Raw genomic sequence first — 12142 nt, 5'->3', positions numbered from 1 at the left:
GAAAAATAAATATGGGGAAGTGAAAAATAAATATGGGGAAGTGAAAAATAAATATGGGGAAGTGAAAAATATATATGGGGAAGTGAAAAATATATATGGGGAAGTTGAAAAATAAATATGGGGAAGTGAAAATAAATAAATATGGGAAGTGAAAAATAAATATGGGGAAGTGATATCTCGGTACTAGTGATATAACGTAATGTCTACTTTATTGTACACCAAACTTTAAAGTACACTAAACATAGCCTTCTAAATTACAAATGCAAAATATTGGTTTAAAAAAAAAGATACTTTAGAGGTGTGCCGTTAATACTGCAGTATAGAGTATAGTCATAATCGGGGGAGAGTCACAAACTCGCAGCCTTTTGAAAAAAAACCCAGCCCTTTATGATTCGCTAAAACATAGAAAAATCTTGAAAATGGTGTCAGTAGAAAAACATTTGACATAATAAATATATAATAATGTGTGTCTATTGGTCAAATATTATTTTTGTTTCGTAACGGGCTCATTGCTCTTTTTGGAATCTTCTAGAAAGTAGTATTTATCGTTACAAAGTTATACAAAAAAAATATAGGCGCCTCATTGCTCCATTCGTCTAAACGACCATATCGTTTATGGGAGTGTCAGACTGTCAGAGTGTCAGTACTGTACTTTCATAATTTTTAAAAAATAATTATATATGTATGTATATGTAAATGTAACACCGTTTATTGCTCAAATTTTCCGATCACGTCGACATCGTTCACCTGGTCCTAGGCTCCGGGTTGGTCACCTTTAAAATATTCACAAAGAAAACTGAAAAGATGATCAGATTTGAGATTCGGAATTCCTCAATCCCTACTCTAGTTCCCTGAGAATCCCTAATACTATTTAACTCCCCAACCGGCTCACAAAAGTCTCGACTCTCGACTCTCGAGTTCTCGACTGTCGCGGTGTCACCCTCCAGTGGACTAAACCGCTGAGCGCTGGGGCCAACATCAGTCCCTCACTTGCCCCAAGGCCCACCCAAAACACTTTTTTTATACTATTTAAAAAAATATACAAATAATATATAAATTGATCCTGTTTTTTTAAAATAAACAAATGTCGACTCTTTTTAACACATCCCGTTACAAATATGTTTACAAAGAGTGAAATTCCAAATAGCAATAGAATAGTAAACAAATAAAAAGGTGGCGAACATAAGACAGTTGGCTGTGTCAATATTAGAGGTTGATAGGAATTCTTGTCCGCTTCGAGGGCTACTCTACAAAATAAACTGGAAAAAATCATGATGTGCAAAATTTGATAAACGACGTGGCCGTTTATATAGTTATATGGATACTTTTCTTAAGTAAAAAATGACGATTGCACTGGCGGACAACTCTCTACTACTAGACTAGCACTACATACTCTCTCTAGCTCTCTCTCTCTACTCTAGACCAGTAGGGAGTTTCGTTTGCTGAAGTGGTTGACAAACTCGTAAGTATTTAGTAATATAGTTGTACTTGTGTTTCTATAGTAACCTGCTGGTCGGTAAACAGCACAAGGCACATACACATAACACAGAACATTACACATATAGCCTTGTAGCTAGCAGATATTTGAAATTGTTGGTAAAATAGTCGGAGGGAATACAAGTAAGCCGGTAACTATAAAAAAACGACTATTTAGTAACCTGTTGGTCGGAAGCTAGCCGATATTTGAAATTGTTGGTGTGGTGCGCCATAAAATAGTCAGAGGGACTGAGGGAATATATGTAAAAGCCGGGAGCTAAAAAAACGACCATAGGTTTTCGAATTTCGACCGACATGTTTTTAATTAGCCATGTCGTTTTGACGTTTTCACAGCGTAGCCTTCTCAATTACTTTTTCACTGGAGGTTTAAATATACATACAAATATATGAAGTAAAACGACCATGTCGTTTACCTGGTCAGTGTGTATTGACTTTATAGAGTATATTTAGATTCTACTAAAACGAGAATGCCAGAAATGAATCATGTGTGATTATGTCTGTCGTAAACAAATGGAATATAGAAACCTGGAACTCAACTCATCAGTCACTCTGATCAGAATTCAAAATTTCAGATACTTTCTCTCAGCTCTCAAAGTCTCAGACTCAGAGGTCTCATCAGACAAGTCTCAACTCTCAAACTCAGCTCTCAGAGTCATAACTTTATAGAGTCTCTCTCTACTCTAGAGAGCTGAGTCTAGCACACACACAGTCTCACTCTGAGAGTCTCTACTGAGTCTACTCTTCTCGCACACACACTTTCTCTCTCTCGGCGAGAGAGTCTCTAGAGAGAGTAGAAATTGAAGGACTAATTTTCATATATAAATTATATTTCAAAGAAGAAGGCTATGTATGAAATATCAAACAATATGAATATAGATACATTTTTATTCTTGTTAAAAAAAACAGTCAACACTCATCAGTCACTCAACAGTAACTAATAGTACGACAGAGTACCAGCCTAACAGTAACGCTGGTGGTAAATAGACAATGATGTGAAAATTGAAATTGTGATTTGTATTGTCCTGCGGACGTTAGTCCGATCAGCCTTATTTTGTTCTTTCTTCTTTCTCTCGCTCTCTCTAGAGAGAGTCTAGTAGAGAGAGAGAGCGGGTCATGTTGTATTGTGACTTGTCACTAGAGTCAAGTCCAAGACTCGAGGAGTCGAGACTCGTGAGACCTAAGAAGTAAGAACACTGTTGTGATAGTCTGATTCAACATATTTACACTCGCGGAGACGCAGACTCGCAATCTATGAAAAGTTGAAACCATTAACTGCACCAGTGAAATCAGTAATCACTGAATCTCAGAATCCAGTGGTTTGACTGGGGTTTCCGTTTGAGTGGTTGACTGGCTTCTATTGTGTTTTTTTCATTAAAAACAGCAGCCTTCAACGGCTTCAAGGCAAATCACATAAATGTGTCTCTGACTCTGTCAATGTTTAAAAAATAAAGAGACTCAAGAGTCTCAGACGCTCAGTGCAAAGAGGAAATATGCAAAAACAGTACTTAATTTTTTGTTTTTTACTTGACTATGTATGTATATATTTCTATAAATATATATATATATATATATAAATGCACTTTAATACTTTTTTGCTCCGAGGATCTTTTTATTTAGAATGTTTTTCAGGTCTCAGTGTCTCACTCTCACAGTCTCTTGGTCTAGAATTGTGTTTTTAAAAAATAAAATAAAATGAAACAATGACTTTTTTTTAAATGAAGCAACTCAAACAAGAGAGGATCAGATCATCAGAGTATGAAGCTGTTGAATTTGTCAAAAGTATATGCCGCCGTCGCCGCCGCTTCTTGTCGGTAAATGAATAAAAATTTAAAATTAAAACAAAAATTATAAAATTTTTATCAAGAATATTTTAAGACCAAACATCTCCCTATATATATATACATTTCTATGAGTATATAATATATATGTGCGCTTCTGTCTTCGCTACTTCGTATCACACTTTACGTGGGTCACAAGCGAAATCTGATTCTTAACTTGTATAACGACAAAGCCATATATTAGGAGTGATAGGCTTATTGCCACAACTTCAACCAATATCCCTCTAGTCTGTACCCATATCATGCATAGTGCCCTATTTCAAGCAAAATGGAATCAAAATTGCCATCAAGTTGTGTAATATTGGATAAATCTACAAAATCGCCAGTGCTACCGGGATGGATTTCAAGTATCAAGGATCGCAAATATGTTTTGAAGCTGAGAAATAACCGCGATTACAAAATAAGCGCACGTTCGCCGAGGAGGAGTCATACAACCGGAGACGTAGACCATAAAAATCAGGCGTTGTTAATAGAAGCACTCCCGAACGAGATTGTGCTCAAAATCTGCGCCGAATTGCGATTCCACACGCTTGTTGAATGTAAATCCGTGAGCAGGGCATTTTATACCGCTGCATGCGACCCCTCATTGTACACCAAACTACCATACAAAATATGGGATGAAGCTCTCAAGCGACTTTCTTTCCCCGAGGCCATTGATATCGCGCGGTCGTATCCTCAGCTTGAGACTTGGAATTTCATATCAGGTCACGAAATCACGGAAAGCTCTCTTGCAAGTCTTGCACGGGCAGTTCCAAACTTGAAACGCATTGATATCACAGAGGTGGATTCAGGGCAAGATTTGCAATTGCCAAAGTATTGGCCAAGGCTTGAGAAGCTGGTTGCTCTCGAGCTGCCTGCTTATGATTTGTCATGTTTGGTGGAGCTAGAATTGCTAGGGGGCCACAAAATACTGCCTGCTATCGCATCAAAAAGTCTTCTCAAATTATCGGCTGGTCGTACTTCTTGTGTTCAAGATTTGTTGGATAACTGTCCTAATATGAGGAATCTAAAACTGCACTGGCAGTCGATAGAGGAAAAACTAAGTAGTCCAACGTTGAAACAACTGGCTGTTTTCTGTGTCCAAGCCAGAGATGCATTGCACGGTTGCACAACTTTGCAAGAATTAGAAGTCACCCAGGTTAGTTCCACGATGTTCAGCAGGTCTGCAAAACTTCTTCGCATCTGGACTGGGAACGCACCCTGCTTTCTACTCGACAGTTTTCCCGAGGTGACAACTCTGGAATGTAATGGCCGTTTCTCTACTATAGATGAGGGGTTTGCGTCATGTCAGCTACAGAAGCTTGAGATTGCCGGCTCGCTTCCGAATAGCTACGGGTTGCCAAATGTGACTAACTTGGTTCAGAACAAGACTTCACTTAGATGCACTCGTCTATCCGCTCTTAAAAAATTGCACATGACGAAGTTCGTAGACAAGCAAGCGCTGATCGACACACTCTTACAGTGTCCTGATTTGCACACTATACATCTGCAATGTGCCGTGCCATGGTCAGATGGCACTGATGGCCATGGGACTTCAGTGAACAGAGTTTGGACTGACTTTCTCGAGTCAGGGTTCGGTGACATGGTGCGAGTTACAGTCGGCGATGAATTGAGAGGAGCTATGCCGCCATCGTTTGAAAAGTTGCTGCGGGAGCATAAGGTTGGATATTTAACCTCATCAGATTGCTCTATGTATGCGTGATACGTATGTGTACACACTATCAAGAAGTAGCTTCATATATAGTAAACGACACGAGACATAGACTTTCGAATCAGATATTAGTAAAAGATAAAAAATAAACTTCGCGACATTTCTCGTCTGTTGTAACGCCACAGATCACGCCTCTTTGAATGTGTTGTCGCGCCTAGTGCTCTTCTACGCGAATACAAAGCCCCCAAAGCGACCAGACATGGGCGACGATGTACAAGGCGAATAGTATATCTGCAAAAAAAAATCTTATTGCATCATAATTACTTTCTCGCAATTGTTCTTGGATCGCGGCTATTTATCATATTTATATCATTCATATAGTGACATCTTGTATCTATGTACTGCAGTTCCTCGTTTCGTTTCATATTAAAAAAAAAAATGCTTGTTCAAGTGCAACACAGTCATGAGCCAGTGAGGCTACTTTCCAATCCTACGCGGCCGCTAAATGCTCTTGCTCTGCATTGTTTGTTACTTCGTCATGTTGTTTTAGTTGCTTCGTCGAGAATTGGTTTATTTACTTCGTTCTGTTTCTTGTGATTACTTTGCCAAAAGTGCTTTTTTATGTTGGGTTGTTGATATCTCCACACGAAACGGTTGTTTCTGTTTGTTGCCCTACAGTGGTGCGCATATAACAAAGAGCAGCATCTCGTCTGATGTTCTGAACGTAAGAAACGCGTTCTACTGAGTGGCAATTCCAGACCTCTTGAGGACAGGATCTAAATAGTCAACAAAGCAACATGGCCTTATTCGAAGCTGTGCGTAATGGTTCTGTCGAGTCTGTGCAAGATATTCTAAATGAGGTGGAGGATTGGGGTGATGCCGCTGGCGCCTGCGGGGTGGACTTAGAGGACAAGGACGAGGTAGGTTTTGTGCAAGACCAATCCTTACTTTAAATAGGTAAGTTTCGTACATAAGCAGGATGCGCTTAAAAAAGACAGGCAGTGCGAAAGAGCGGCTATTTATACTCAAGTGGTAGTTCACTTCATCTGTTCCATGAACGTTAACTTATCGTATACCGTAAGGGTTGTTCTACGTAACATTACAGGTACATTTCCGTGAGGCGAACAAAACAGCAATAGATACTCTTGGTAGCTACTGCACGAATAACGAGTATAAAATTGGAGATAGAGAAACTCGTGGGGATTGTGCATATGTTTTTATGTGTGCGTGCCGTTTTGTTTGCGCGTCCGTGTGTGGGATTCCAGTATGTCTCGTCAATCTTGTACATCTGCGTGCGACAAATATCAATTTGATGTTAAGAATGGCTTGTTTATGACAATTTTCTGACGCTAGCGGCTCAGCTTCTGATCGTTGTGTTGGTCATTGAGTTGATACTCGAGTTTCACTGGCGAGAGGTCTTAGTTCGCACCGAGTTGTGGTGATGAAATAAAATACGCGGGATTCTATTGATATCAAACACCATGTTGTCCACAGCATACATGCACACACACACACACACATAGCAACTGCGCTGATAGATTGCAATCGACCAGTGACTAGTAGTACCTACGGCACAAGTATCCGTCACTCAAATGCACGGGAATAGCCGGCTTCACGCGAGCCAATGGCGCTAGCAACGCACCCCAGTGTGGTGTCGAGTCATCTGTGGTTCTCTGATGAGTAATGGGAATTGTATAGGCAGGACAGGATACGTATACGCTATATTACTACCTTAACTACATTTGTCGGACAAAACTTAGGTAGATACGGTCTAGCAGTTCGGTACATACACAACACCAGTTGTTAGTTGTACCATGTCACACACGCTGGCTGGGCAAACTACGGTGACATTGTCTAATAGATTCGTCGCACGATACCCGTGGATGTTGTTATTAAAGTCATTACATTACGCTACACCCCATTCGTCGTACGATACCCATGGATGTTGTTATAAAAGTCGTTACATTACGCTACACCCGATCCATCGTACCATCCCCGTGGATGTTGTGATAAAAGTCATTACATTACGCTACACCCGATTCATCTTATGATACCCGTGGATGTTGTTATAAAAGTCGTTACAACACGCTACGCCCATCGTAGAACGGCCGGACGGCACTTCATATAGCTGCGGAGAAGAACATGTCTGACATCGTCGGGCTTTTACTTGAGAGTGGGGCCAGTGCTAATCCGCTTGATAAGGTATCTGCGTTGATACATACAAACATACTTACAAACATATAGATGGCGTATCTGCAACGATACACTCATCCACATATGTAAGGTATGTGTGCGGGTGTCTGTACTGACAACACTATACATATAGATACGGTATCTGCATTGACACTTCGACGTATTTAGAAGAGGTATCTGTGTTTATACATACGTGCATACATACATATATACATACGTGTAGATGGCATATCTGAGCCGATACATGCATACCTATACATAGGTATCTGTGCTGATACTTACATACGTACTTACATACATACATACATGCATACATGACAACATATGTGTGCCGACACATGCATACTTATACGCAAGGTATATGGGCAGGTACAGACATGAAGATAACATACATACAATATACATGCAGGTATGCAGATAACATACGTACATATATACATGCAGACATGTAGATAACGTACATACAAATATACATGTAGACATGCAGATAATATACAGAAAACAAACATACATATATACATGCAGACATGCAGATAACATACATACTTATATACATGCAAACATGTAGATAGCATACATACATATATACATGCAGACATGTAGATAGCTTACATACAAATATACATGCAGACATGTAGATAACATACGTACATATATACATGCAGACATGTAGATAACATACATTCATATATACATGCATACATGTAGATAACTTACATACATATATACATGCAGACATGTAGATAACATACATACATATATACATGCAGACATGTCGATAGCATACATACATATATACATGCAGACATGTAGATAACATACATATATATATACATGCAGACATGTAGATAACTTACATACATATATACATGCAGACATGTAGATAACATACATACATATATACGTGCAGAGATGTAGATAACATATACGTGCCGTGGTAAGGTATCTATGCTGATACCTACATACATCTAGGTATCGCATATGTACTGGTATATTCATACATACATTAAATGTATCTGTGCTGTCAGTTCCATACACCTGTATGTAGAGTCTGTACTTACGCATCTATGCATACAGATAGGGCATCTGTGCTAACAGATTCGTAGGAATAAAAATGAGGTATGTGCTATTACACACTCGTTCGTGTAGATGACGTATATGTACCCACACATGCAAAAAAACTGATCTGCAGTGACACACTCATATATATAAATATCGTATATGTACTTTGGTACTCACCCGTACATATAAAAACGGTATATGTGCAACACACCCATACATATAGTAAATTATGTAATACTGCAGAGTGCAGGCACAAGCTTGCCTTTATATGGAGTCGTGAGTAATGTAGGTATATTTATGGCACTCACATCTACCTTATTAGGCAATGAAGACACCACTGTATCTGGCAGCCGAGAAAAATCACAGCGACGTCATGCAGGTTCTGATCTGTGGCGATTTTGACCCCATGGCCTCGGTAAGTATACAAATCTGTGTGTACAACGGAAGTGTAGGTATATGGGGGAGTGTGAGTGGTGTGTAGGTATATGTGGTAGGGTCTGTGGTGTATAGGTATATGTGGTAGGGTTTAATATATATATATATATATTGTATCGTTGACTGTCTGACTGCCTGAGCGGTGTGTGAGTAGTATAGTATTGTATGCCGTCTTTGTACGCGCACATTGATGAGGTTGTCGATCGTTTAAACCGGCTATACACGTATATGAATCATTCCCGTGCGTTTGCCAAGGACGATCTACACATCCTCTCCGTTCCCTTTCGTAACAATCCACTGGCTGGGCTATATTTGCGTATGATCAAGGAACGAGCATACATACACATACACACGAATGTACATAGTACCCCTGCATTCATGCACACAAGTATATGTATGCGTGTATACACACAGACAGTCATACACACACCTACACCCTTTTATATCACGCACAGAGTCAAGTGCACACGTTCCACTTAGCAACCGAGCGCAACGACACAGCAGTAATGGAAGAGCTACTGGTCAATCTGGTGGACGTCGATGAGCGAGGCTGTGCATTGGGGGACAAGGTATGTTATATGTATAGTCATATAGTACAGGTATAAGCATATATAGTATATATATGAAAATGCATGGTATATGTGTTCGCATTAATGATATATGAATACATATATGGAATATATGAACAAACATATATAGCATCTATACAAACATATATTATATATATACAAGCATATATAGTATATCGTGAATATATGAAATACATGTATATATAACATCTGTAGAAACATATTTTATATATACATGTACAAGCATTTATAGTGCATGCATAAGTATATGAAATACATATATAAATGTATACAACATCTGTAGATACATATATCATATATGTCCAAGCAATTATAGTGTATATACAATACATGCATAAGCCTATATAACACCTGTATATAGTATAGCTCTGACCCCTGTCGTACATCCCATATGTGTGTGCGTGTGGGACTACATTAGGGTCCTGGTGACCTCATCGTAGAAGATCTCTAAACGCATATCCATATCCCGGTAGGCGTAGGATTACAATATGTTGTGCATGCATTTATAGCTGTGGTACCGTTTTACAAGCTGTTACTTGTTGACCACGGATACTCATCTCACCTACCATGTGTGTGCGCAAACGGGTTGTGTGTGTGACCATCTAGTGTCCTGGTCTCAGACAACCCGCTTGTAGATGTATGGGCTCGAGTATGCATGTTAAATATTTAACCATTGGCTCACTCCATGTGTCTATATGTCTACATCTATGATATGTCTGTTTAATGGGCCACCCTTGCCTTATACCATATGTCTATATGTCTATATATCTGACATCTATGTTCAACGTATCTTATATCATATGTCTATATGTCTATATATCTGACATCTATGTTCAATGTGGCATCATTATCTCATATCATATGTCTATATGTCTATATATCTGACATCTATGTTCAATATGGCACCATTATCTTATATCATATGTCTATATGTCAATATATCTGACATCTATGTTCAATATGTCTATATATCCATCTATGTTCAATGTGGCACCATTATCTCATATGTTTATATATCTGGCATCTATGTACAATATGTCTATATATCTGACATCTATGTTTAATGTGACACCATTATCTCATACCATATGTCTATATACTCTTATCTGTATGTCTAAATACTCTTGTCATATATTATATGTCTATATGTATATATACTCTTGTCTTATATCATATGTCTACAGGTCTATATACTCTTATCTGTATGCCTATATACTCTTGTCTTGAACCATATGCCTATATTTCTATATACTCTTATCTGAATGTCTATGTACTCTTATCGTATATTATGTCTATATGTATATATACTCTTGTCTTATATTGTATGTCTATTTGTCTATATACTCTTATCTGTATGTCTATATACTCTTGTCTTAAAGCATATGCCTATATGTCTATATACTCTTATCTGGATGTCTAATACTCTTGCCTTATATTATATGTCTATATGTATATATACTCTTGTCTTATATTATATGTCTATATGTCTATATACTCTTATCTGTATGTTTATATACTCTTTTCTGTATGTCTATATACTCTTTTCTGTATGTCGATATACTCTTGCCTTATACCATACGTCTATTCTATATGTCCATATACGCTTGTCTTGTATCATATGTATATATGTCTATATACTCTTGTCTCATATTATATGGTTATACGTACATATTCCCTTAACCTATACCTTTAGTCTATATGTCCATATAGCTTATCGTGTATTAGATGTCTATATGTCTACACACTCTTGTCTCATATTCTATGGTTATGCGTACATATTCCCTTATCCTATACCATTAGTCTATATGCCCATATAGCTTATCTTGTATTAGATGTCTATATGTCTACACACTCTTGTCTCATATTTTATGGTTATACGTGCTTATTCCCTGATCCTATACCATTAGTCTATATATCCATATAGCTTATCTTGTATTATGTCTATATGTCTACACACTCTTGTCTCATATTATATGGTTATACGTACATATTCCCTTATCCTATACCATTAGTCTATATGTCCATATAGCTTATCTTGTAATATATGTCTATGTCTATACAACCTTGTCTCATATTATATTGTTATACGTATATATTCCCTTATCCTACACCATTAGTCTATATGTCCATGTACTCTTATCTTGTGTTAGATGTATATATGTCGCTATATCCTTATCATATACCATAGGTCTAAATGTCTATACACTCTTGTCTTCTACTACATGTCGATATATCTGATACCTATGTGTACTATGATACCATCCTCTCGTACCCTATACCCAAATGTCCATATCTCTGATATCCCCTTCTCCCACATCCTACGTAGTCCCCCTGTGACTCTCCTGTCCATTATCTGTGTCTGTGTGTGCACAGGGAGAGAGTGGTACAGCCCTGCAGGTGGCCGCGAGGAATGGGCATGTGTATGCACTTGAGATGTTGCTTTGGCATGGTGCCAACATAGACGCGGCTACCACGGTATGTGGGGGTGACTGGGAATACCAGGTAGACCCTTAGCCTACTGGGTTAACCGAAGGTTACGGGTGTCTGTATTGTATTAGTGTGTGTTGGAAGAAGCGTAGGGGTTTAGTCGGGTCTGTTAGTCTCGAATTTTACATTGTGTTGTATTCTTAGCCTGGGAGTCTAATGAGCTAGCCTTGGTGTTCTATTTTTAGCCTGGAGGTCTGACGGCACTCTACGCTGCTGCCCAAGCTGATCACACGCACGCTCTTACTCTCTTGCTGAAAGCTGGCGCAGATGTCAACAAACTTTCAACGGTAGGATATAATATAATAATATATAATAATATATATATATATATATATATAATAATATATATATACATATATATATATATTTATATAAATATACTACATAGA

The 12142-nt window shown here is 38.3% G+C and overlaps 2 protein-coding genes across 2 annotated transcripts in view; both read left to right on the top strand.

The window, feature by feature from the left end:
* The first annotated feature begins 3431 nt into the window (after window positions 1–3431).
* Window positions 3432–5170, top strand: SARC_11275 (hypothetical protein). The gene has a single exon (XM_014294642.1). The coding sequence runs from the start codon at window positions 3604–3606 to the stop codon at window positions 5035–5037; it is 1434 nt and encodes a 477-aa protein (XP_014150117.1). The 5' UTR covers window positions 3432–3603; the 3' UTR covers window positions 5038–5170.
* Window positions 5171–5590: 420 nt separating this feature from the next.
* The window catches only part of SARC_11274 (hypothetical protein), a gene marked incomplete at its 3' end in the record, with an annotated part of 7340 nt that continues 788 nt past the window's right edge, over window positions 5591–12142 (top strand). The window contains exons 1-6 of the mRNA XM_014294641.1: window positions 5591–5906; window positions 7090–7188; window positions 8564–8656; window positions 9132–9245; window positions 11640–11741; window positions 11939–12040. Coding sequence (XP_014150116.1) covers window positions 5784–5906; window positions 7090–7188; window positions 8564–8656; window positions 9132–9245; window positions 11640–11741; window positions 11939–12040 — 633 coding nt within the window. The remainder of the gene's footprint in view (window positions 5907–7089; window positions 7189–8563; window positions 8657–9131; window positions 9246–11639; window positions 11742–11938; window positions 12041–12142) is intronic.

The sequence above is a fragment of the Sphaeroforma arctica genome, assembly GCF_001186125.1.
Source record: "Sphaeroforma arctica JP610 unplaced genomic scaffold supercont1.1605, whole genome shotgun sequence".
Lineage (NCBI taxonomy): Eukaryota > Ichthyosporea > Ichthyophonida > Sphaeroforma > Sphaeroforma arctica.
Note: the sequence above shows the minus strand (reverse complement) of the source record. Positions and strands in the feature narration are given on the sequence as shown.